The 27,587-nt window shown below is 46.2% G+C and overlaps 1 protein-coding gene across 6 annotated transcripts in view; it reads right to left on the reverse strand.

Annotated features, from left to right (window-relative positions):
* The window catches only part of PPP6R2 (protein phosphatase 6 regulatory subunit 2), a 63,942-nt gene that overhangs the window by 27,721 nt on the left and 8,634 nt on the right, over positions 1-27,587 (reverse strand). For 5 of the 6 annotated variants that reach the window (XM_029953242.1, XM_029953239.1, XM_029953243.1 and 2 more), the window contains exons 2-4: positions 24,743-24,872; positions 8,763-9,005; positions 2,717-2,903 (exon numbers count right to left, since the gene is read on the reverse strand). In XM_029953242.1, coding sequence (XP_029809102.1) covers positions 2,717-2,903; positions 8,763-8,989 — 414 coding nt within the window. In that variant the 5' untranslated portion in view covers positions 8,990-9,005; positions 24,743-24,872. Of the gene's footprint in view, positions 1-2,716; positions 2,927-8,762; positions 9,006-24,742; positions 24,873-27,587 lie in introns of those variants that run through there. The other variant, XM_029953244.1, reaches the window with a different exon arrangement.

The raw sequence follows: 27,587 nt of genomic DNA on the forward strand, positions 1-27,587 counted from the left end.
GACCCCCCCACCACTACCCGATGGCCAGTGAACCCCCCACCACTACCTGACAGCCACAGAGACCCCAGCTACACGACAGCCACAGAGACTCCCCACTACCCAATAGCCACAGTGACCCCCCGCACCACTACCTGATAGCCATAGTGATCCCCCCACACTACCCAGCAGCCACAGTGTCCCCAGCACTGACAGCCAATGACCTCCCCCACTATCTAACGCCCACAGTGAACCCCCGCTACACAATGGCCAGAGTGACCTCCCCCCACTACCCAACAGCCACAGGGACCCCCCCCCCATTGTCTGATGGCCATGGAGACCCCACCACTGCCAGACAGCCATGGGGAGCCCCCCACCACTACCCTTCTCAGAACCTCAGACATATACATAAAATATACATAAAATATATATCCCTCACAGGATATTTGATGATACTGAACAATTACAGTTAATATTTTTGGGATGTGATAATGTAATCTGCTCAGCAAAGTCTTGTCCTCTCCTAGAGTTATATTTAAAAGAATTTTTTAAAGTTCTCATGTTTTATTTTTATTATTAAAAACAATTTTTTTACTGTTTTTATTTTATTTATTTATTATTATTATTTTTTAAGATGCTTGGTTTTAATGTTTTATTTATTTTTGAGAGAGACAGCATGAGCAGGGGAGGGCCAGAGAGAGAGGGAGACACAGAATCGGAAGCAGGCTCCAGGCTCCGAGCTGTCAGCACAGAGCCCAATGCGGGGCTCGAACCCACAAACGTGAGATCATGACCTGAGCGAAAGTCAGATGCTTAACCGACTGAGCCACCCAGGCGCGCCTGTTTTTATTTATTTTAGAGAGAGACAGCATGAGCAGGGGAGGCTCAGAGAGAGAGGGAGACACAGAATCTGAAGACAGGCTCCAGGCTCTGAGCTAGCTGTCAGCACAGAGTCTGATGCGGGGCTCGAACCCATGAACTGTGAGATCATGGCCTGAGCCGAAGCTGGATGCTTAACCGGCTAAGCCACCCAGATGCCCCTATTTTTATTATTTTTAAATGTTTATTTATTTTTGAAAGAGAGAGATTCAGAGTGGAGCAGGGGAGAGGCAGAGAGAGAGGAAGACTCAGAATCTGAAGCAGGCTCCAGGCTCTGAGCTGTCAGCACAGAGCCTGACTCGGGGCTCGAATCCACAGACCACGAGATCATGACCAGAGCCAAAGTGGGATGTTTAACCAGCCGAGCCACCCAGAGATGCCCCAGAAGTCCTTACATTTAGTGTATTACATACCATAATATTAAAAAAATTTTTTTTAATGTTTTATTTATTTTGGAGACAGAGAGAGACAGAGCATGAGTGGGGAGGGGCAGAGAGAGAGGGAGACACAGAATCGAAAACAGGCTTCAGGCTCTGAGCTGTCAGCACAGAGCCCGACACAGGGCTCAAACCCACAAATGTGAGATCATGACTTGAGCCGAAGTTGGGGGCTTAACTGACTGACCCCCAGGCGCCCCCATAATATTTTTTAAATATTTATTTATTTTGAGAGCATGCGTGCACACAAATGGGGGAGGAGCGAAGATGGGCGGGGGCAGAGAGAAAATCCCAAGCAGGCTCCACGCTCGCAGTACAGAGCTCAAGGCAGGGCTCAATCTCATGATTCTGAGATCATGACCTGAGCCGAGATCAAGAGTTGGATGCTTGAAACCACCCAGGTGCCCCACCATAATATTTAGTTTAAAAAAAATTTTTAAGGTTTATGTATGTATGTATGTATGTATGTATGTATTGAGAGAAGGAGAAAAGGAAAGGGGGAGAGAGAGGGAAAGGGAGGGAGAGGGGAAAGGAGAGAGAGGGAAAGTAGGTAGAGAGAGGGAAGGAGGTAGGGAGGGAGGGGGAGAGGGGGAGAGGGGAGAGAGACAGGAAGATAGAGAACCCCAAGCAGGCTCCACACTGTCAGTGCAGAGCCTGATGTGGGGCTCAAACTCACAAATCAGGAGATCATGACCTGAGCTGAAACCAAGAGTTGGATGCTTAACCAACTGAGCCCCCCAGGTGCCCCGATACCATAGTATTTATTAGAAATTACATGACATCCAATGTTTGTTTTGAAATAATCCACTGGGGATGGTGAGAAGAAATAAAAGGTGAACACTAACCAAGACTGCTGCGGCTGGTGGCAAGCCTAGGGCACCACCACGCTGCTGGCCCCAAAACACAGGCAGCAGCGAGAACACCCTCTAAGAAGACCATGCTCCAGCTAATGAAACACATTCATTCACTATTTTTACCAAAACTCAATGCTAGAAGTTTTCTTTTATTTGCTTTGAAGCAGGAAGTGTCTTAGACACATGGGTGCCTGCCACCCACAGAGGAGAGCGGCAGCTGAGCAGGCGCTGAGCAGGCGGGCGCCCTAAGGACCTGCACGGTACAGGCATATCCCTACTCCTCACGCCCGTGACTGGCCAGGACAAGACAAGGCAGCCTGCTCTGGAATCCTGTGCAGCTCTCAGGGCCGGAGGGAAGGGCTGCAGAAACATCCGCAGGAAGCCCCTTGCCTAATCAAATTCCAACACACAGCAGGAGTCCACACTGCTCCGCCTGTGTCCCACCAGCAGTCAGAACACTGCTCTCCAGGCCCCGATGACACAGTCTCCCCAGGGATGGCTGAGAGAAAGAAGTGCCAGCATCAGCTGCGCCAGCCACCCCATACCACACACGCTTCACAGATGATTCACCTGTTCAGTCTTTCTTGCAATGAGGTTGCCAATGGTCTTGCTGAAAAAACTGGCGAGCAGAGGATTCAGAGGCGGCTCATGGTCCAAGAAGTCGTAAAGAAGGTTCAGCAAAGTCTCATCCCCTCCTAGTCTGTCGTTGATCTGCGGCACGTCACATGTCAGCAGCTCACAGGCTGTGTTTGGATACCTAAGAGGGCACAATGCAAGCAACTGGAGGTGAAATTAGACTTCTCCAGCTCTCAGGAAGCTGCTTAAATAACCAGCCTCATAGGAAGCAAGTCCACGGGTAAGACCAAAACACAGACCTTGGAATGAAGTAAAAACATGAATATTCTGTGACCAACTAGCATTTTTGACTACTACAAGCTCAATGTTTTTAACATACATTTTTTCTTGCTCCTCATACCCTGCACTGTGGTATCTCAGTTTCTGACTCAACTGCATTCTCTAAATAAGCCTTCTCAGTCTTCTGGCATCTCCTCTCTCAAAACCTCTGCCCTTACCCCCACCAGCCAGGTCTCTTACCTCCTGTGACTACACGGTTAGTGACACCAAGTCCATCATGTGCACCCTCCCTCTCCATACCCTTCCTGTCCCAGCACACCAACAAGCAGACCCAGCTTGTCCCTAGGCGAAAGAAATGCCACATCAGGGGCACCTGGGTGGCTCAGTCGGTTAAGTGTCTAACTCTTGACTTCGACTCAGATCATTATCTCCGAGTTGGTGGGATCAAGCCCTGTGTCTCTCTGCACCGTGTGGAGCCTGCTTGGGACTTTCTCTCTCCCTCTCTCTGTCCCTCTCCCATGTGGGCATGCTCTCCTGCTCCCTTTCTCAGAATAAATAAACATTAAAAAAAAGAAATACCCATACATGTAAATGATGTACTAATCATCTGATAAAAATGACCAGATAAAAAATCATCGTTATCCCATCACATGTAATACCGTGAGATCGCTCTGCTCCCCGACTTACCTGATAGACACAGGGCCACTGCCATTGCCCTGGGATGTGCACAGCTACCCAACAACCTGCTGCCTCCAGGACCGAGCCCACAACAGCAGGGCCAGCCACAGTGCCTGGAGCCATATCCAGGTGCATCTGGGAACGCAGGGGGAGCGTCCCAAGGGGCTGACTGCCAGAGAGCACACCTGGGGCCAGCCAGGACAAGCTCTGCAGCTTCCTATCCTCTCTGCGTCCAAGCTTTTTCCTCAGAAAGTGCCCACCCTCCCTACACGGCTGTGTATAAAACAGAGCAGCGCCTGGCACACAGTAAGCCTCATGTCAAGGTCAGCCACTATGACCCTCCTGCACCCGGCTCAGAAGTTATTCCCAAGGGCACCTGGGGGGCTCAGTTGGTTCAATGTCCAACTCTCAATTTTGGTTCAGGTCACGATCTTACAGTTCATGGGATAGAGCTCCGGATCTGGCTCTGCACTGACAGCTCAGAGCCTGGAGCCTGCTTTAGATTCTGGGTCTCCATCTCTCTCTACCACTCCCCCATCTGAACTCACTCACTCTCTCTCTCTCTCTCTCTCTCTCTCTCTCTCAAAAATAATTTTTAAAAAATTTTTAATGAAAGGAAATAAGGGCTGACCAAATAAACAAGTCCCAGTAAACAAGGCATGTGGAGCAATGACAGTGCAGAGAACAAAAGGAAGCTACCAAAACAACTCTGCCCTCACACGGTGTTTCCATGAACAAGAAATAGCGGCTTGGAGTTAAAATACCTGACCTCTTAAGTTAAAAATATGATAGAGGGGCACCTGGGTGGCTCAGTCAGTTAAGCGTCTGACTTCAGCTCAGGTCACAATCTCACAATTTGTGAGTTCGAGCCCTACATCAGGCTCTGTGCTGACAGCGCAGAGCCCACTTCAGTTCCTCTGTGACCCTCCCTCACTTGTTTTCTCTCTAATAAATAAACTTTAAAAAATGTTATTAAATAAATAAATATGATAGAAATTTTCAAAATCAATGAAAGGACAAGAAGATACAATTCGAAGATAAAATTTTAAGAAGCCTCTCAGATGTAGAACAAAAAGGCAAGACAAGATATTAAGTGCAAAATTACAAAGAAGAGAGTATTAATTCAAGTGTCTAACACCTGACTAGATTGAAGAAAAAGGGGTCACCTGGGGGCTCAGTTGGTTAATAAGCATCTAACTCTTGATTTCGGCTCAAGTCATGTCACGGCTCATGAGATTGAGCCCCGTGTCAGCTCTGTGCTGACAGTGTAGAGCCTGCTTGAAATTCTCTCTCTCCCTATCTCTCTCTCTCTCAAAATAAATAAAAAAAAAAAAAGTCGCAGAAAGAGAAAACGCAGGGAAAACCAGAAGGGAGAAAAATGTACGAGAAACAAAACAAGAAGTTGCTACGCGGAAGGCCATGAAGTTAGGGACTGGGAGGGCCCGTGTGGTGCGACGCAGCACCAGCCCGGAAGTTGACAGGAGCCGCAGGGGCAGCTTTACCATGCTACGAATATGCAGCAGTGTTTACAGCTGCGCTGTTTACGCTACAAAACTCTCCGGGCTTCTAGATGCTGCTTCTGGGGCTGCCCTGCCTGGACCCCAGGGGTGATCTCACAGTAGCAGGAGACGCCAGGACAATGGGACCAGACAAGGGCCGAAGCGCCCCCTGGAGGAGAGAAAACCTGGGAGTCCTGTTGCATCAGCTTGTCAGCAGCAAGGCCAGGAAGAGGAGCCGACCGTGGAGTCTTCAAAAGGACAGAGAATTGCATCCGTGCAGAGTCCAAGGCCGAGGGAGTTTCAAACAAACGTGAAAAGAGAACAGTGCACCATCGGACAGGCCTCATCTGCAAACTTCGCCCCTCACATCGTCCTCCTCCTCAGGAGGCTGCTAGAGAACTCGACTCCCCCGAGGAAAGAAACCAAAAAGAATGATAACGAGATCCTGGAACATGGAAGGTGGGCCCTGGGTTCTCAGAGTGAGGACAGAGGGAACCCCTTTCCCCTCCAGACGCCCCCCACTGTGCCAACACGCGCTGCTCCTCACAGGGGCGGGGTGATCCAGGGACTGGGCTCAGCCAGCCTTCCTGCTCTGACCTGCGGCACCGCAGGGTCTTCTGGGGAGTGTCCCTTCTGGGAGGGTATCCTGCTGCAGCCCTGTTTCCCACTAAGTGAGCAGTTCTAACTCGGCAACCTAGAACGGGGAAGCCCACTACCCAGAGTCACAGAACACCCTCTCCCCTGCACTCTGCAGGTAACTGTACTGCTGTCTTGGCATCTGTCTGCCGGCTCTTCTCCCTGATTTCTCAAATGGCTGGGATCTCAGCAGGCAAACTGGACAGGAGCCTTGAGAGAAAGACCAGGACCTCCTCGTGGCTCTTAGGCTGGCCCCTCCATCCAGGACTGCTACACGGAGGCCTCGCCTGCTTGGAGCAGCCTGCAGCTTTCAGCAGGAGCAACGGCTGCTGCCTGACCGCCAGGCACCCAAGGGCAGCTGCTCCGGTGTATCCTCCACTATGTGGACCCAAGTCCCTTCCTAACCCAGCCTTTAGTCACACAGGGGTGAAGCAGCTAGCCGTGCTGCTCAGCCCGGTCTGCAGGCAGAGCCCTCACCTCAAAAGCATGAAGGCCACGGGAGGCTCCGCTGCTGACCGCGGCGGGCCAGCCGTGGAGGGCAGCTGCCTGGAGCCTTGAGAAGCACAGGCAGCGGCTCTCAGAGGCAGAGCCAGACTCGCTCGCTCACGTACGGCTGGTGGCGGCTCGGACGCCACTTCGGAGCGGAGTGCTGTGAGGGGCCCGCTGGCCTGCAGCGCTTCCTATCCGCACTTACAGAGCTGCTGGGCTGACTCCCGGCCAACATACCTACTTGTATCTTTCCCATCACTGAAAAATAATCTTGACTCTACTTTCTTACCTACCACCTCATCCGTCTATCCATCCATCCTATTCCTTTTCTCAAAAAGGAATCTTGGATTTAATTTACATTAAAATCAAATTAACTTTAAAGTTACATTTTTTAATTTTTGATTTTTTTATGTAAGTGACATGTACACCTGCTTTCAAACTCAGACAGCTGGAGAGGGCCTGTGAGGAGGAGCAGCCTCTGGCCTCCCATGTCCAACCTCAGACCTGAGGTTAACCTCCGTGTTTCTAAAAAAAAAAAAAAAATACAGATGCACTTCTTCATTTGTCATCTTCAGACACTACAAGCTAACCTCTGGAGATGCAGGAGGAAGACAGAGCTCTCCTGCCACCCGCCCTCACCCTCTCTGTAAAATCAAACCACAGTTCCTGGTTGAACCCAGAACCTAGCCTCTCCTGTGTGACCATGCAGACACTGCTCAGGGCGGAGCTGGCGTGCTAACTTCAGTCCCACACCCTCATTTCTCTAAGCCCCCGGAGCCAGGGTTTTCTCACTGCTTTGTTTGCTTGGCTTTGTGCTCATGCACAAATTGTCTGACTCCCCGAACTCTGACTCTGTACATGAACGTCTCCCGGCTTACTGATGCCACTCTGAGATCCTCCTGCCCCGATCCAGAACGCATGCTCCCCGTCCTGCCACCAGTGCCCTGAATGCAGGGAGACCATGTAACTTATCACCAAACAGGTCACATTGGGGGTGAGAGGCTGAGACAAGGGAGCACTGCCCAGGCAAGTCCCGTGCAAAACGGCTTCTGTCTGACTTTTCGCAGATGGCCCGCATGGTCCTAAACCTGCAGGCTCCTCTACCAACAAGCTCCTCCCTCGGTCTAGGCTCTCCTCAGCCAGCATCAGGGCTCCCCGTCAGAGGCCGTGATGGTCCGCCCTAACTGGGTATCCCTAGATCGACTGTCCCCCACACAGGCGCTTCTCGTTGCACTTCCAGCTTTCTATTTCTCCCAAGACAAAGGTCAACAGGACTTCTATAGAAGTACAGTAAGTATTTTAGACAGTCTATGTTGAAACTAGCCAACTCTGCCCTTGTAATCACCAAAGGCTGAGTGTGGTTGTCTTCCAACACGACTTTCTTCACGGACAATGAGATGGCATGTGGTATCAATTTCATGTGTAACAAAGTATTAGTCCTTTGAGTTTTTTCAACCATTTAAAAATGTAAAACTATTCTGGGATGCCTGGGTGGCTCAGTTGGCTAAGTGCTGACTTTGGCTCAGGTCATGATCTCTCGGTTCCCGTGTGAGAGCCCCGCCTGGCATTGGGCTCTCTGCTGACAGCTCGGAGCCTGGAACCTGCTTCTGATTCTGTCTCCCTCTCTCTCTGACCCTCCCCTGCTCGCATTCTGTCTCTCCCTCTCTCAAAAATAAATAAACATTAAAAAAATATATTAAAAATTTTTAAAAGAAGATGTAAAACTATCCTTAACTTGCAGGCCATACAAAAGCTTTGACCTGTGGACCACGTCAACCAGCCTAAGCCTCTTCCACCACCTCTGGCTGTCTACGGACACTGGAGCCCGAGGGCCACCCTGTCTGGCCCCGTTCCCGCTGTGTTCCTAGTCCCAGGCTCTGCTGCTCTGTCCTGTCCCCTCACTCACACCCCTCTGTCCTCACCCCCAGCCCTAGCCACACTGCCACCACCCTTCTGTCATCTCCTAATATCTTGGCCAACTGCTAAATGTAACTCTTTAGAAAAACTTTGAGAATGGTCAGTCCCACCCATGACATGGCCTATTTCCTCCAACCCCAAGACAACACAGTGAGGCAGTCCCCATAGTCGAGTGGCCAGATGCCACCCATCCCTTGTGACAGACCATCTCACCGGGCCAGGACCCACTTCCTGCCAGTGTGCAGTCCCCTCTGCCTCTCTGTCATGGATCAGTCTTCTCTCAGCACGTGTGCACTCAAGACACTCGGAACACGGCGTAACTCCGCACAACTCACGATGAGAAATCACGCACAGAGATTCCGAAACCACAAACCTCACAAAAACAGACCCCACGGAGAGTGGCCTCCCTCCTTCTCAGATGGGGGGAGTGTTTAAAGCGAGCTTCTCTGTCAGAAGCTCTGGCTCTGGCCGTCCTCGAGCACTGCCACCACCGCCCTGCAGCCCTGCCCAGCTCTCAGCCCCCTCAGAGCCTCAGTACATACTTGAAGCGGACCTTCTCCTCCATGTCCAGGGGCGGGTCCTGTGTGATGAGGCTCACCAGCTCCTCCATGCACTGCTGCCTGCAGAGGAAGCCCAGCAGCTTCTGGTTCTGAGCCTTGCACTCCTGCAGGACGTCATCTTCATCCAGTAACTCGCGCAGCGTCACGTCCTCCTTATCCAGCAGCTTGTCGATGTGGGACGTGGTGTTCAAGTCAAACTTCCAGAACATGGTGACGGCCACGAAGCTGCAAGCAAAGATTTGAGGGTCACTTCCCCCAAGCAGTGTGAACCCACCCTCAGCAAGCCTACACCGAAGTCCAACGAGTATGTCGCCAGCACGAGCCTGGGCTGGAGGGTGCTCTCCCCAGGTCCGGTCCGAGGTCGGCAAGAACGCCCTAGCTCCCAGCGCTGGCGCTGGGCCTTCTCTCGGCTCCCTCTGGCTGGCTCGCCTTCCCTGCTCCCCTCTCACGGCCAGTGCTGGACAAGCCTCCAGTGCTCTCACTCGACCCTCCGTTCCCTGAGGCCAGCACATCCCATGTCCTCCATGAGTCAGCACTGCGGATGCCCCTCCACCTTAAGGAAGTTAGCAACTCTACAGCCCACCTTCTCAGGGCCCCACCCCTGCCTGTGTGAACACTAGGCATCTCTCTGCAGATGTCTCTGTATTGCATACGTTTTTTAATTTCCTGTATATCATGTTTAACATCTTAAAAAAACCTCTCTGGCTAGCAACAGATTGCCTCCCCCGCCCCCTCCCCCCCAGGACCAGCCAATCCTTAAAGACAGCAAGGGGTCCGGCCAGAACATCACTGTGATCTACTCCATCCAGAGCAACTGCTCTTCTCTGGGCCCACACATCTCAGGAGACAATCTTTCTCTGCCTTCATTATCCCACAGCCAGGGGCCAGGCCACTAGGGCCCACCAAAATTACTCAGACTAGCTGATCCTAGGTTGTCCATCCTGCCCTGCCTTATCTTTCCTGTGGAAACCACAATAAAGGTCATGGCTTAAGTGTTCCTCCACTCCTGTCTTCTGCCTCCCGACCTCCCTAAGGCTTCCCTGTGTGGCCCTGGCTGACGCCCGTGCCTCCTGTCTCCAGGACTGGACGTACGACCAACCTCGTTTTCCTGAGCCTCCCCTGTATCTCCTCTCCTGCCCACACCTGACTCACCATCTCACAAAAGAACACCACACTTAAGACCTCAACCTAAGCAAGTAAAACTCCTGATAGCTCACTCTGCTTGGCCTTCAGCAGCTCTACTGTCTCCCAGCCTGGCCCCTCCTTTCACTACCCATCCCACGAAATGACCCAGGCTTAGCCTTGAAGCCACAAGCTCCCTCACATGCACACCCCTGACACCAGGGCCTACACCACAGCCACCTGAGAAATCACTATAGACCCAGCCCTCCCTCTGCGTCCCACACCACCTGCCCTCTCCAGGGGCTTACTGTCTTTGCCTGGACAACACAAGGTTTGTCCTGCTCAGTGAGTCTCACAGGGCAGGCTCTGAGGGCTGAGGCTGGTTTGCAACAAAGTTTTCACTGTTTGATACAAAAATGAAAAACATAAAGCCCGTATCTTTAACAGTATCTTTAACAAAGTTAAACCTGTATTTTGAGCTTATGAAATCTCTTCTTCAACACTGCACCAATCATTCGCAAAATTACAGTAATGGTAGATGGGATATATCTTCTCTAATATCTTTAATCAGAGGAGTAAAAACAAGGTGCGATTTGTATGTGCAAAGCCTGGCTGCCCGGGGAGCGGGCTCCACGGCACCCAGCCAGGTCCCTTTCCTGCCCCTGCTGCACCCAACTCACATTTTCAAAACACAGCTTCAAGTTCTTCTCTCTCAAAACCCCTGGGGCCCAGACGCCCACCACTCACCAGGCTGCATTCCACAGCACTCCTCCAGGCCCTCGGGCACTCCTGCTGTCTCCTCAGTCTTACCCGTCTTTAACACACTGCCTTCAACACAACCTGCACTCTCCTACCTTTACCCTTCTGCATATGCTCTTGTGCTCAGTCCCTCCTATGCCAATATCCCACTCACCTTGCCACACAGCCTGGGCTGCCCTCTGGCGAACACCTGCACCGTCAGTGGGGCCTCAGGCTTGCGGTGCAAGTGACTCCACAGTCTGACCCTAGATTCAGTTTCCTTCTGGGTCCTAAGATCTTCCTATGTCTCTTGTGAGGAACGTGGATGGGTATTTGTGGGCAGAAGCAACATACCCTGGGAGAGCGGAAATAATTACCAGGAGTTTCAGGATAAGATGGCAGTCTCTCCTAAATGCCCTGCAGAACGACTCCAACGCTCGAGTAACCTGCACCCCTGGGAAAGCAGAGCCACAGGCGACTCCCACCCTGCCAAGGCTTTCTTCCAAACAGGGGCAGCTAGACACAGCTTCTGTGTAACCTGCTTTGATCCACAGAGTGGACCACAAGATCCCATCGACAAATGGAACAAGGTTTTCAAGTAGGATCCTTAAAAAGGACTGGATTAATACAAAAGAAGACCAAAAAAATGAGGAGAAAGAAGAATAAGGAATAATAAGCAACAAAAACAAATGGGACAAATAGAAAAAAATGCCAAGAGAGCAGACATAAACCCAACCACGTCAACAGTGCACTAAATGCAAATGAATAATTTTAATTAAAGACAGAAATAAGGGTGCCTGGGTGGCTCAGTCTGTTAAGCATCTGACTCTTGGTTTCTTCTTTTTTTTTTTTTTAATTTTTTTTTAATGTTTATTTTATTTTTGAGACAGAGGGAGACAGAGTGCGATCAAGGGAGGGGCAGAGAGACAGGGAGACACAGAATCGAAACAGGCTCCAGGCTCTGAGCTGTCCGCACAGAGCCCAGTGCGGGGCTCGAACCCATGAACCGTGAGATCATGACCTGAGCCAAAGTCAAACGTTTAACCAACTGAGCCCCCAGGTGCCCCTGACTCTTGGTTTCAGCTCAGGTCACACATCGGGCTCTGCGCTGACAGTGCGGAGCCTGCTTGGGATTCTCTCTCTTCCTTTCTCTCTGCACCTCCCCAACTCATGTGCTCTCGCCCTCTCTCTCAAAATAAAGAACCTAAAAAGATGTTTAAAAAAACAGAAATAGATAAGATTTAAAAATTTTATTTTTTTAATGCTTTTTATTTATTTTTGAGAGACAGAGAGAGACAGTGCGAGCAGGGGAGGGTCAGAGAGAGAGGGAGATACAGAATCTGAAGCAGGTTCCAGGCTCTGAGCTGTCAGCCCAGAGCCCAATGCAGGGCTCGAACCCACGAACCATGAGATCATGACCTGAGCCGAAGCCGGACGCTTAACCGACTGAGTCTCCCAGGCGCCCCTAGAAAAGATTTTAAAAAGTAAGAACTATATCCAGAGTATTAAAAGCTTCCTTTAAATATAAAGATACAGGTTAAAAGTTTAAAAAAAAAGATTAAAAGAATGGAAAAGCATGTACCACGCAAACACTAATCGTTAGACAGACGGGAGTGGCAGCATCAAGACCAGCCTATCGTTTTTCTCCCTTGCAAGGCCTTTGTCTGCTTTGGGCATCAGGGATAACTCTGCATTCATAAAATGTGTTGGGGAATATTTCCTCTTTCTCCACTTACAGAATTTACATAAAATTGATATTATTTCTTCCTAAAACATTCACCTAAGTTCACCAGTGAAGCCAAGGGTCTCCAGTTTTCCTTGGTGACATTTCAAATTATGAATTCCATTTCCTTAATAGGTATTTTTTATTTCTACTTGTTTTCATTCTGATAATTTGCATTACTGAAGGAATTCAACCATTTTACCAAAACTGATATTATTGACATGAAGTTTTTCATAACACCATCTGGTTATGCTTTTAATGTCAAGTAGGACCTGTAGTAATGCCCCCTTTCATTCTTTTTTTTTTATGTTTATTGATGAGAGAAAGAGAGAGTGTTAGTGGGGTAGGAGCAGAGAGAGAGACAGACACAGAATCCGAAGCAGGCGCCAGGCTCTGACCTGTCAGCACAGAGCCCAACATGGGGGCTCAACTCGTCAACTGTAAGATTGTGACCCGAACCAAAGTCGGATGCTTAACCAACTGAGCTGCCCAGGTGCCCCTGTAGTTTTTGATTTTTATACACATTTATTAAAAGTTTGTTAAATTTTCTTAATGCTTATTTGAGAGAGAGAGAGAGGTCGAGCAGGGGAGGAAGGGGCAGAGAGGAGACACAATCAAAGCAGTCTCCAGGCTCTGGGCTGTCAGCACAGAGCCTGATGTGGGGCTCAAACCATGAGATCATGACCTGAACTGAAGAAGGACACTTAACTGAATGAGTCATCTAGGAGCCCCAACCCCTCTTTCATTCTTACATATCAGTAGTGCCTGTCCTTTTCTCTCTTTTTTCTTCATCACTACAACTAAAGGTTTATCAATTTTATTTTGAGAGCACACATGCACACACACACACACACACACACACACACACAAACGTGCAAGCAGGGGAGGGGCAGTGGCGGGGAGAGAGAGAATCTTAAGCAGGCTCCATGGTAGGCATTCTCACAACCATGAGACCATGACATGAACCAAAAACAAGAGTCGGATGCTTAACCAAGTGAGCCGCCCAGGTGTCCCCAGAATCTGTAACTTTTAACCAGAAGTAAAACTAGAACAAAAACAACCTATCCAATGGAAAATAGTTAAGGAGGAATAAACAGAAACAAAGAAAAACACTATAAATGAAAAATGACATAAAATGGCAGAAATTAGTACTAACAATATTAATTGCAATAGCTATATATAGGATAAACTAATCAATTAAAAAGAATTTCTTGTATTGGATTAAAAAAAAATCTAACACATTTTCACTACAAAGGACATATTTTAAAGAACCAAGAAGGGGGTGCCTGATTGGCTCAGTCGGTTAAGTGTCCGACTTCGGCTCACGTCATGATCTCGCAGTTCCTGAGTTCGAGCTCCACATCAGGCTCTGTGCTGACAGCTCAGAGCCTGAAGCCTGACTCGGATTTTGTGTCTCCCTCTCTCTCCTGCCCCTCCCGCACTCTTGCTCTGTCTCTTTCTCAAAAATAAATAAACATTAAAACATTTAAAAAAAATAATAAAATAAAGAACCAAGAAGGGTAGAAATAAAAGACTGAAGAACAGGCACAAGGCAAACATTAACCAAAAGAAAGTTGAGCTACAATCTTTACATCTAACAAACTAAACTTAAGACAAAATGAGATGCAAAAGACATTATAAACAGGTAAGAGGGACAGTAGAATCCTACATATATAACCATCATGAACCAAGATACAACTATCACGAACACACATGCACCTATTCTTCAACCTCCATAAACTTTAGTGCAGCAACTGAAAGAAGTCCATAAATGATAAATGCTTTGGCCCTGGGCAGCCCTCCTAAAGAAATAAAAACTTATGTTCAAAGAAAATCCTGCTCATGAATGCTCACAGCAGCTTTATTTGTAACAGTCAACAGCTAAAATTGGTCCAGATTCCCTCTGACACATGAATGCTTAAATAAACACACTGTGATCCATCCATACCAGGGGCTACTACTCAGCCATAAAAAGAAACACGCGGGGGCTCAGCTGGTTGAGTGTCCAACTCTTAAGTTTTGGCTCAGGCCCATGATCTCATGGTTCATGGGATTGAGGCCCATGTTGGACTCGGTGTGCAGAGCCAGTTTGAGATTCTCTCTCTTCTCTCTTCCCCTACTCCACTTGCAAGTGCTCTCACTCTTGCAAAATAAATAAACTTAAAAAAAAAAAAAAAGAAAGAAACAGGCTATTAATACATGTAACAATTTGGAGGCGTCTCTAGGGAATTACTGCTGACACACACACACAAAAAAAAGCAAATAAAAGCCAATCCCAAAAAAAGTTACTTACTTTATGATTCCATTTATAGAGAACACTTCTAATTTTTTTATAGTTTATTTATTTTTGAGACAGAGAGAGAACACGAGTGTAGGAGGGGCAGAGCGAGAGAGGGAGACACAGAATCTGAAATAGGTTCCAGGCTCTGAGCTGTCAGCACAGAACCTGATGTGGAGCTTGAACTCATGAACCACGAGATCATGACCTAAGCCAAAGTCGAATGCTTAACTGACTGAGCCACCAAGGCACCCTTATATAGAACATTTCTAAACTGACAAAATTTTATTTTATTCTTGAATTTTTTGAGAAGAGGGGGAAGGGGCAGAGGCAGGGAGAGAGAAAATCATAAGGAGCCTCTGTGCTCAGCATGAAGCCCGACACAGGACTCAATCCCACGACCCTGGGATCATGACTTGGCCGAAGTCAGATGCTTAACTGACTGAGCCACCAGGTACCCTGAACTGATAAAATCTTATAAATGGAGAACGAATTAATGATTGCCAGTGGTTAAGGACAAAGGAGGAGGTTACAGCACAGGGCAAGGGGAAGGTGGCAGGGGGAACATATAATTTTTATAAACAGGCAACATGAGGGGCGTCTGGGTGGCTCTGTCAGTTGAGCATCCGGCTTCGGCTCAGGTCATGATCTCGCAGTTTGTGGGTTCAAGCCCCCACCAGGCTCTGTGCTGACAGCTAGCTCAGAGCCTGGAGCCTGCTTCGGATTCTGTGTCCTCCTCTCTCTCTGACCCTCCCCTGCTCACACTCTCTTCTCTCTCTCAAAAATAAACAAAACATTAGGAAAAAAAAACAGGCAACATGAGAATCCTTACAGCTAAGGAATTGTTGAGCATCCTGTGACAGTGGACACAGAATTTACACGGAATGTACAGAACACACAAACACACACATACACACACACACACACACACACAAAACTGAGGAAGTATGAATATGATCAGTGGACTGTATCAATGTCAATTCCTCGTTGTGATATCCTACCATAATTTTGAAATTGTTACCACTGGGGAAAACTAGAAAAAGTACACAAGAGATCTGTTATTACTTCTTAGAGTTGCAATGTTAAAAATGTGAATGCTATTAATAGGGCCAAGGTATAAAACAAATATAAAATCCATACTCAAAGAACAGAGAATACAAATTCTTTCTGAATGCGCTATGAAACATTCACAAATATAAACCACATGTTAAATCAATATACTCCAAAAGACCATATTATCTTACAGACTATGTTCTCCAAACACTAAACATATAGAAATCAGCATCTAAAAGACAGTTTTTAAAAATTCCTAAATGTCAGAGGCACCTGCATAGCTTAGTAGAGTAAGTGTCTGACTTCGGCTCAGGTCATGATCTCACGGTTTGTGAGTTCGAGCCCCACATTAGGCTCTGTGCTGACAGCTCAGAACCTGGAGCCTGCTTCAGGATTCTGTTTTCCTCTCTCTTTGACCCTCCTCTGCTCTTGCTCTGACTCTCTCTCTCTCCCCCTTTAAAATCAAATACTAAAAAAATTTTTTTTAATCCTAAATGTCAGTGATATACTGATCCTAAAATCTATATAGAAATGCAAGAGGGGCGCCTGGGTGGCTCAGTCGGTTAAGCCTCCGACTTCGGCTCAGGTCAGATCTCACACGTTCGTGGGTACGAGCCCCACATCAGGCTCTGTGCTGACAGCTCAGAGCCTGGAGCCTGCTTCTGGTTCAGAGTCTCCCTCTCTCTCTGCCCCTCCCCCTCTCATGCTCTGTCTCTCTGTATCAAAAATAAATAAAACATTAAAAAAAAAGAAAAGAAAAGAAATGCAAGAGACCCAGAACATACAAAACAATCTTGAAAAGAAATAAAGCTTAAGGACTCACACTCCCAATTTCAAAACCTACTATTAATCTACAGTCATGAAGTCAGTGTGGCGCTATCACAAGGACACACAGACCACAGAGCGGAACAGAGTCCAGAAATAAACCCTCACATTTACAATCAATTCGTGTTTGACAAGGGCACTGAAGCCATGCAACAGGAGTAAGAATGGTCTTCTTAATATAGGAACTAGATATCTGCATGCAAAAAAAATGTGGACCCTTACCTATACATTATTTACCAAGATTACTCAAATTGGATCAAAGACCTAAACTTCAGTTTAAACCAAAAAAAAAAAAAGAGTTTAAACAATAAAACTCTTAGAGGAAAACACAGAGGCAAATCATGACCTTGGATTTCACAACAGCTTCTTAGGACACCAAACACAACAAAAGAAAACACATATAAATTAAACTCAATCAAAAATAAAGCTTTAAAAATAAATAAATAAAGCTTTTGTGCTTCCAATGACACCTTCAAGAAAGTGTAAAGACAATTCACCCAATGGAAGAAAACTTTCACAAAAGAACATTTCCAGTGGGCGCCTGGGCGGCTCAGTCAGTTGGGCATCTGACTCTTGGTTTCGGCTCAGGTCATCTCATGGTTCATGGGATCAAGCACCTCGTAGGGCTCTGAGCTGACAACTCGAAGCCTGCTTGCGATTCTGTCTCCTTTCTGCCCCTCCCCTGCTCACTCATTCTCTCCCTCTCTCTCTCTCTCTCTCTCTCTCTCTCTCTCCCCCCCACTCCCTCTCCCTCTCAAAATAAAGACAACCAAAAAAAATTTTTTGGTAAATCATATTATCTAATAAAGGACTTGTATCTAGAATATATAAAAAAAACTTGAGGCGGGCGCCTGGGTGGCCCAGTCAGTTAAGCATCAGACTGCTCACATTCATTCTCTCTCTCTCTCTCAGGAAATGAATAAACATTAAAAATGGGTTATTAAAACGAAAGACAAGAACATTAGAAAAGGAGAAAGAACAGATAATTATAATAAGCTGAATCAATGAACTAGGACATTTTAATAAGGAGATTAACTAAAAACTGATTATTTGAAAAAATAAGTAATTACTTAAGCACCCTCCCTCCACACCTGCAGGACTGGCCAGGTCATTAGGAGAGCTGGTGGCGCAGGTGGCAGAAGCCTCACCCCTCTCGACAGGAGAGAAGACAGGGGGCTGCTACGGGGTGCCTGCGATGGCATTCCAGGATAGCACCCATGCTCACCCAGCGACCCCACTCCTACCTACACATCCCAAGGAGCAGCAGGTAGGATCCCACACTAGGTGAGGTGGCAGAGAAGGAAGCAAAGATGGGGAATCATATCTAGTTAGAGACTACGAATTAGAGGGACACACAACAGCGTGGATGAATCCTAAGAGGATGGGGCTGTATGAAAAAACTAAGAGGGACACCTTCAGTCAGTTAAGCATCTCAAGTTAGCTCGGGTCATGATCTCACATTTTGTGGGTTCGAGCCCCACATCAGGCTCTGTGCTGACTGCTCAGAGCCTGGAGCCTGCTTCAGATTCTGTGTCTCCCTCTCTCTCTGCCCCTCCTCAGCTCGTGCTCTGCCTCTCTCTCTCAAAAATAAATATGTTAAAAAAAAAAAAACATAAGAAACAAATCAGGTCCCTAATGCAATCCACCCCTTTAATTTAAAATACAGGCACACCCCGCAACAACACGCTTTCTTAGAACACAGACCCAGGGTGTACACGAACACATCATAACAACTGCCTGTAGGGAGGGATGGAGATTCAAGAAAAAAACAAAACAGACCACCAAAGGAGTGAGGTCGCCTGGACCCGGAGCCCACCCCCAGAAGAAGGAGAGAGGGACTTGAGAATGCTGTGCTCCGGGGACCCAGCAGAGCCCCCCGCAGCAGCTGCAGGGCTGTCTCTTGCAGAGCTGAGAGGCAGGCAGGGACGCTCAGCACTCCCCAGCGACCAGAAGTCACAGAGGCCCCAGGTCAAATTTGCACCTCATCCCTGTTCCTACGTGGCTGGGGATTTTGCCTGTTTCCTTGTATTTTTAACTTATTTTGGGAGATCTCACACATGCCTAACTATGGCGAGAGCAGTACAATGATCCCTCCTGTGCCCCTATCTCAGCCCCAACACGGATCCACGCTGGATTTTCTCTTATCTGGACTGCCTCCTAGCCCTGCCCACTTGGAGGTTCCCCAGACATCGCCGTTTCACTGCCCAGGCTACGGAGACATCTGTCCAGTATTATTAACTTTGCCACTGCGCCCGTGCAGGTGCCCAGGAGCCCCCTTCATGGAGCGGCGGGCTGGTTTTCCACGTGAGCGCCACAGGCGGCGTCTCGCTGGCAGGGCCACGCACAGAGGCACTGAGGTGCCCCCTGCACTGTCCACCGCTTATGAAAGGGGTCATCGATGCTGCTCTGTGTGACGCCAGCACAGCAAACACAGGCCTGGGTCTGCACACACCAGTCCACGGACAACACGTCCCTCCGTGGGAGGGACAGGTCATATGTCTTATGCATTCCATCACAGACTTCATACAGAACAAACCTGTACAACAAATAAAACCAAAACTAAACCAAAATCATATTACCCACTTACTCATAATTTATCGTTTGAAACAACAAACTAATTTAACATCCAATTATTTCTTTCTAAATTATAAAACAAAGTTTAGTTAGTACTATGTAATAAGAGTAAGACATTCAAGGGCTCTGAGAACTCACCCCATTTAAGAAATCAAGTATACCAAGTCACCCGCTCACTGAACCAAGCACAAGGGACCTGTCTGAAAAGCTGGCCCAGCTCCATAGTTCCAAAACACTGGGCTTTTGCGGGCATGTAAATTTTTTCAATTTAGAAAACCAATAGAGTGGGGTCCCTGGGGGGCTCAGTCGGTTGAGCATCTGACTCGATTTCGGCTCAGGTAATGATCTCGAGGTTTGTGGAATAAAGCCCCATGTTGGGCTCTGCACTGACAGTGCTTAGGATTCTTTTTCTCTCTGCCCCTCCCATGATCTCCTACTCCTTCAGAACAGATAGACCTTTAAAAAGAAAAAAGAAGGTGCCTGGGTGGCTTGGTTGGTTAAGCATCTGACTTTGGCTCAGGTCATAATCTCACAGCTCGTGGGTTCAAGTCCCACATCAGGCTTTGTGCTGAACATTCATTTGCTCAGAGCCTAGAGCCTGCTTCAGATTCTGTGTCTCCTTCTCTCTCTGCCCCTCCTCTGCTTTAGCTCTGCCTCTCAAAAACAAATAAATGTAAAAAAAAATTTTTTAATAAAATAAAAGAAAATAAAAAGAAAAAAGAAAACCACCAGAGGGGCTGCCAGCTTTTCAACTTGGTCAAACAAGGAGGAGAGAGGGAAGAGGGAGACACAAAGGAGGAAAAGAAACCAAAGGATAAATTATCATCCATAATTACCTTAATTTCAGGAAACAATGACTTTTTAAATATAAAAAAAGGAAAGTCATAATCTCAGGATTAAAGATTTCACCTTGAGAAAATAGTAATTTTTTTAAGCACAAGGGCCGTTGGCGCACCCTGACGAGGCCCCGCACAGTCCGTCTGCAATGCCAAGCAAACTACCGCCAAAATCTTTTGGATACTTATCCAACATTCAAACGAAAGGAACCCGAAGTTCTTTATTTACTTTTACAGGTTAGCATAACCATCACGCAGAAGGTAGATTCTAAAGAGAAATGTTGCCCGTATGCGCCTACAGTTCCATGAACAGAGCTCTCCGAAAAAGATCATTCTGTGGTAGAGACTGTTCCTAAGAGAAAACTAGAATCCGGAATGCATCCCGGTACCCATCTGGCCACAGATCACTTGGGTTTTTGTTGTTGTTGTTTTGACTTATGATCAAAGCCCTGGCTCTGCTGTGTGACCTGGGGCCAGTTACAAGACCTCTTGTGCCTTGGTCTGCACCCCTGTGACCCAGGGATAATGGCATCTTGAAGAGCTCCTGTGAGGGCTGGCCCCACAAGAGTGGCAGGCACATTCTACCCTCATGGATTCTGACTGCAAAGAAGAGAAGGAAACAGGCGAGGTCACCTTGCCACAGAGGATGGATTCACGGTGGCCAGAGAGGCACACACCTCTCCCAACCCTAACTTCAGTGGCATCACACTGGCCGCTTAAATCAGACATGATGGAAGTATCTGCACTTTGGAAACCAACAAATGCTTCAAACAGCAAGGTTTTTTACTCTTCCAGAAGGCCGGTTGTTAAATATTTACCAATGTACCACCAGAATTCTGTTTGGCCTGAAAAAATGGCAATGCGAGTCCACGGAGAGCAGTAATTTCCCCCAATCCACAAAATGAGGCCATGTCTGTAATGGGCACACTGCATTGGGAAGAAAGATTAAAAAAAAAAAAGAAAGGGTCTAGGGACACCTGGATGGTTTAGCCAGTTAAGCATCCGACCCTTGATTTTGACTCAGCTTGTGATCTCATGGTTCCTAAGGTTGAGTCCCACATCAGGCTTTGCGCTGACAGTAAGGAGCCTGCTTGGGGTTCTCTGTCTCTCTGTCACTCCCCTGCTCGTGCTCTCTCTCTCCCTCAAAAATAAATAAACTTAAAAAATAAAAGGCTTTAATTCTAAAAAAAAGGTTGGAGTTGGAAGAATAGACAAACTAAAACAGAAAATCAGAAGAGAAGAGGGATGCCTGGGTTAAGCGTCCAACTCTTGATTTCAGCTCAGATCATGATCTCATGGTTCAGGACGTCAAGCCCCACATCAAGCCCTGAAGTTAGGCTCTTCGCTGACACCACAGAGCCTGTTTGGGATTCTCTCTCTCCCTCTGTCTCTCTGCTCCTCCCCTGTTTGTTCTTCTCTCTTTCTTTCAAAATTAAACATTTTTTTAAAAAGTGAAGAGAAAAAATAACCACAAAAGGTAAATTAAAATGACAGTAGAAAAATAATTGACGCAGATCTATGCAATGCATTTAAAGCAAGCGGCAGCCACCTGAGACCGTCAGAAACACACGATGCCGGCCAGCCTCCCGGAACAGGGCCTGGGCCCCGAGGGCCATGCTCCAAGGGGCTACATGGGCGACCAGAGTGTGTGCGCCTCGCCCTACCCCCCGGCTCTCTCCTCACCGCATCTAGACACGAAATCCTTAGTAGTGGATACTGCATTCCTTATTTCTAGAAGTTCTATTTGTTTTTTTCAAATATTATAGACCACTTTTTATAGTTTCCTACAGATACTTTTATTTCTTAAGTACTTCTTTAAAAAATAAAAAGCATGCTTGTGTTAGAGTTTATTTCTGATATCTCCAAAATCTGAACTTTTGGAAGGCTTCAGATTTTGGTTTTTACTCATGGTGCCTTATTTCCTTCTGTGCTTGGTCAGTTTTGTCTGTGTCTAAATCAACATCCTTAAAATATCTGTAGGGATTTTTTCACATTTTGGATAAAGGTAACTTCCTCCAGAGAGGTTTTATGTTTGCTCCTGCAGGACGCCAGAAGGTATAAACCAAACCCGAAAACTTTAAACTAAATTTGTGCTTGATTTCCCTGAACTACAGGCAATGTGAACCTCGGTTAGAAATCCTCACAAAGGCTAACCCACAGCCACGGTATTTCCCCCACCTTTTTCCTGCTATATTTAACAATAAAAGACAACCAAGTGGGAGCAGGAATAGAGTAAGGCAGACCTGCTTCTAGTTCACTTTGCTCTGAGGAGACAGACTTCAGAGCCCCTTTCCCAGGAGGAGAGTGTCCTTTGGGCTCTCCACCGTCAGAGGACTACGGAGCTTAACCACTCCTCCTCTTCCCCAACCAGACCTCAAAAATCCAAGTCCCACTTCGTCCAGATCAGCAAATGCCATCAGAGCAAAGGTAGATCCTACGGTGCTTAAATTACTTATGTGGGTTCTTACTTTCTGGTTTTGGTCTAAAACTTCTTTACCATATTTTCACTTGTTTTTTATTTTTTATTATTTTTTTAATTTTTAAAATATTTGTTTATTTTTGAGAGACAGAGTATGATCAGGGGAGGGGCAGAGGGAGAGGGAGACACAGAATCCAAAACAGGCTCCAGGCTCTGAGCTGTCAGCACAGTGCCCAACATAGGGCTCAAACTCACAGACTATGAGATCATGCCCTGAGCCTAAGTCAGCTGCTTAACCAACTAAGCCACTCAGGCGCCCGTTTTGTTTTTTCAATCCAACACTTTTAGTCGTTTTCCATAAGGTAGGGGGTGGAGGTTAGAAGATAGTCCAAATAACCTAGCTCAACATTTGTCAAAAACATTGGGGTGGCCCAGTTGGTTGAGCATCCAACTTCAGCTCAGGTCATGGTCTCAAAGTTCGTGTGAGTTTGAGCTACTGCCAGCATGGAGCCTGCTTTGGCTTCTCTCTCCCTCCCTCTCTCCCTCTCTCCCTCTCTCCCTCTCTCTCTCTCTCTCTCTCCCTCCCTCCCTCCCTCCCTCTCTCTCTCTCTCTCTCTCTCTGCCCCATCCACACATGCGTGTTCTCTCTAATATAAAATGTTTAAAATTTACCAATAACATCGCTAGAGGTTTTTATCAAATATACCTGATACATAATTCAATACTGAAATTTATATTCTCTTATCACTTTGAGGAATTATTCCACTCTCTATTGGCTTCTATTCATGCTAACCTGACATCTGTTGTCATCCTAAGAGATGTTCTTTTGTAGATAATCTATCATTTACATACAGCTTAAGAGTTTTTTGTCTTTGTTGCTACATGATTTTAATATATGGGTGTGGGTTTCTTTTTATTTATACACTTGGGACACAGTGTGCTTCTAAATCTGTCGCTTTATATCTCTTATTAGTTTCTGAAAAGTCAAAACTATTAATACTTTGAATAATGCCTTTCCTCAATTTTCCCTATTTTTCTATTTTTATTCTATCCTCCATTTCTCTTAACCTCATTTTCCATTCCCCATCTCTCAGTGCTGCTGGTAATTTCTTCAGACATATACTTCAGTTCACAAATTCTGTCTTCAGCCACGTTTAATCTGTTTAATCCACATATACTGAGCTTTTAATTTCAACATTATTGCCATTTCTGAAAGTTCCTCTTGGATCATTTTGCTTCTTTGGTTTTCAATACTAATTTGTATTCTGCTTTGTGTTACTTCAAACACTTCATGCTGCATCCAATTATTCAATCTGCAGGACATGGGGCACCTAAGCATGCTAATTTCCTTCCAGGGGTGTGTGAGTTCTGACTATAAGTTCAAGTTTGCTTAAAATACTCTATAGTAATCCTGAGGGCCCACACCAAGTATGCTTTCCTCTGAAGAAGACTGGTTTTCTTCAGTGAGGAACAAAGGAGTGCTATCACAATGCTCATTGTTTGCGCTTTTTTTTTAATTTTAATGTTTATTTATTTTTGAGAGTGAGAGAGGGAGAGCATGAGTTAAGGGAGAGGGAGGGAGAAAGGGAGGGAGAGGGAGACAGAAAAGACAGAATCTGAAGCAGCTCCAGGCTCTGAGATGTCAGCACAGAGCCCAATGCGGGGCTTGAACAGTAAGATCATGAACTAGGTCAAAGTTGGACACTTAACCAACTGAGTCACCCAGGAGCCCCTCATTGTTCCTTTCTTTAAATTTTTTCTCTTTTAGGTCTTGGAAAGTTATTTTAGTTTTTAATGCACTGAAGTGTGCTCAAGAAATAAAATTTATTGCGGGGCACCTGGGTGGCTCAGTCAAGTGTCCAAGCTTAGGTCATGCTCTCACAGTTTCTGAGTTCGAGCCCTACACTGGGCTCCCTGCTCTCAGTGTAGAGTCTGCTTTGGGTCTTCAGTCTCCCTCTCTCTCTGCCCCTTCCCCCCAAAAGAAATTACAGTTATTCCAATTAACACAGCATCTAACTGGATTGCAACAGTGAGCCTTCTGACAGCATCTAATACTGCAGGAAATCAAATCCTTCCCTTGCTTTTCACCTTGTAAGGGGAACGTGTTTTCTGGCTGGCGACCATGACAGTGTCTGTGCCCTGTCTCATGTGCTCCCCCCAAGTATGAATGTGCTTCACCCTGTGTTTGTTTGGATAGAGAGACTAAGTGACTTTTCCACAATGGAGCGTCTAAAACCAGACACAGAAGGATCAAAAACAATCAAAAGACAATAAGAAAATACACACACCTTCAAAACTAATTCTTTTGCTGTCATTCGTCTTTGAACTTCCATTTATTGGGTATGTTTACATAAATTATAAAAAAAGAAGACTTAAAAAGGAGAATTATCTTACCTTCTATGAAAACTTCTTGTTTACTTTTGAATTCAAACAGAATATAAAAACATTTGGGGTGTTTTTCTTGGGCTATAGGCAACGTTAAGAAAGATTTTTTCATTCAGTGGAAGATTTATAGTCTCTTCACCTGGAAAATAAGGAGAAAAAACTATTTTAAGTTCTGCTTCAGTAAAGTTAACTTACCAAAACAGTGGAGGAAAGGAAAATAAAAATCAGTACCTTTACTTAGTATTCAAATTATCAGAACACTTTATGATTAAGGAACTAAAAATTCCCTGGTCTTAGCTCGTATTAGAGAGAATGGTGTTGATGATCCTAACCCATTCTACATCTGAGTGACGAGGACCACGGGTGGAATGTCACTCCAAGAATTCACACGACAAGAATCTCCATGAAGCTGTCCGGTCTCATAACTATGCATTAACATCACTTCTCCCTCCGCCCCTCCCCCATTAGTGTTTTCTCTCTCTCTCTCTCTCTCTCTCTTTCTCTCTCTCTCTCTCTCTCTCTCTCTCTCTCTCTCTCTAACTTAAAAACAAAAGACAAGGGAAGCCTGAGTGGCCAACTCTTGGTTGCAGCTCAAGTCATGGTCTCAAGGTTCATTTCATGGGTTCGAGCCCCATGTCAGGCTCTGCACTGACACTGTGGAGCCTGCTTGGGATTCTCTCTTTCCCTCTCTCTCTACTCCTCCTCCGCTCACACTCTGTCTCTCAAAATAAATATAAACTTCAAAAAAATTTTCTTTAAATAATAAAGTTGCATTAGTAAGCCAAAAGTAAGTCAGTGTTATCTTTTTCTAGATAGGTAACTCCTCTTACATCTAGGACTTTAGAAAATTGTTATATTTTTTAGAATTTTTTAAATGTTTATTCATTTTTGAGAGAGAGACAGAGCGTTAGCAGGGGAGGGGCAGAGAGAGAGGGAGAACAGAATCTGAAGCAGGCTCCAAGCTCGGAGCTGTCAGCACAGACCCTGACGTAGGGCTCGAACTCACAAACCACAAGTTCATGACCTGAGCCGAAGTCAGATGCTTAACTGAGTCACCTAGGTGCCCCAGCATAATTATTAAGTTAAATAACTCAAAACTGGCTTTTCGGCACTTTATACACAGTTTCCAAAATAAGAAAGTATTTCAGTAAGACAGACTTCAGCCCTATTTATTCTAACTTTGAACCAATGTTCACTAGAATATATTTATATTCAACTGGGGGCGGGGGTTGCTTATTTGCTATTGTATTTTATTTTTGTAAAATATTTACATGATTCTAAAGTAAAAAAGTACAAAGAGGTGGCCCGGCTCCACAGATCCAGTCACAGGAGCTCACGGGGCTGAGAGGGAGCAAAGACATCACATGTCCTGCAGGGTGGGCGGGGCTGGCGGTGCCAAGCCAGGCAGAATGAAGAACCTCACGGAGCCCCCCGACCCCCACCCCGAGGCACACAGCAAAGGCCCCACTGACGCCACACCAGCAGAGTAAAAGGTACTACCCGGAACAAAGGCCACACCCAAATATGAAGTTCCAATCCAAAACAGATTTACTCAAAGAATAAAACCAAGCCTGACAGGATCAAATTGATCTTCCAATAATTTAACCATCTGCCAGTAAAAAATTCAAGATTATAATCCAGATACCAAAAAATTATTAGACATATAAAGCAGCAGAAAACGTAACTATAATTTTTTTTAATTAAAAACCAGCCGGGGGGCACCTGGGAGGCTCAGTTGGTTAAGCGCCTGACTCTTGATTTTGGCTCAGATGAGGATCTCACTCATGATTCATGGGATCGAGCCCCACAGTGGATGCAGAGATAAAAATAAAATCTTAAAATTTTTCCTCATACTACCCAAAGCAGTCTACATATTCAATACAATCCCTATCAAAATAACACCAGCATTCTTCACAGAGCTAGAACGAACAATCCTAAAATTTGTATGGAACCACAGAAGATCCCGGATAGCCAAAACAATCCTGAAAAAGAAAACCTAAAGTCGAGGCATCACAATCCCGGACTCTAAGATGTATTACAAGACTGTAATCCTCAAGGTGCAAAAGCAAACGCTTACATCAATGTAACAGAACAGAGAACCCAGAAATGGCCCCACAAACATAGGCCCAACTCCTCTTTGACAAAGCAGGAAAGAATATCCAATGGAATGAATAAAGCCAGTCTCTTCAGCAAATGGTGCTACATGCAGAAGAATGAACCTGGACGACTTTCTTAACACCATACACAAAAATAAACTCAAAATGGATCAAAGACCTAAGTGTAAGACAGGAAACCATCAAAATCCTAGAGGAGAAAGCAGGCAAAAACCTCTTGGACCTCACCCACAGCAACTTCTTACTCAACATGCTTAGAGGCAAGGGAAACAAAAGCAAAAGAGAACTGTTGGGACCTCATTAAGATAAAAAGCTTCTGCATGGGGGCGCCTGGGTGGTAGCTGTGTCGGTTGAATGTCCGACTTTGGCTCAGGTCACGATCTCATAGTCCATGGGTTCAAGCCCCGTGTCAAGCTCTGTGCTGACCACTCAGAGCCTGGAGCCTGCTTCAGATTCTGTGTCTCCCTCTCTCTCTGCCCCTCCCCTACATGCTCTCAGTCTGTCTCTCAAAATAAAGACATAAAATACCTGCAGATGACAATCATATAAAGGGCCAGTATCCAAAATCTATAAAGAACTTATCAAACCCAACACCCAAAAGAACAAATAATCCAGTGAAGAAATGGGCAAAAGACACTTTTCCAAAGACATCCAGATGGCTAACAGACACACGAAAAGATGCTCACCATCACTCATCATCAGGGAAATACAGATCAAAACCACAGTGAGTCACCACCTCG

This window comes from Suricata suricatta, chromosome 10 (assembly GCF_006229205.1).
Source record: "Suricata suricatta isolate VVHF042 chromosome 10, meerkat_22Aug2017_6uvM2_HiC, whole genome shotgun sequence".
Classification (NCBI taxonomy): domain Eukaryota; kingdom Metazoa; phylum Chordata; class Mammalia; order Carnivora; family Herpestidae; genus Suricata; species Suricata suricatta.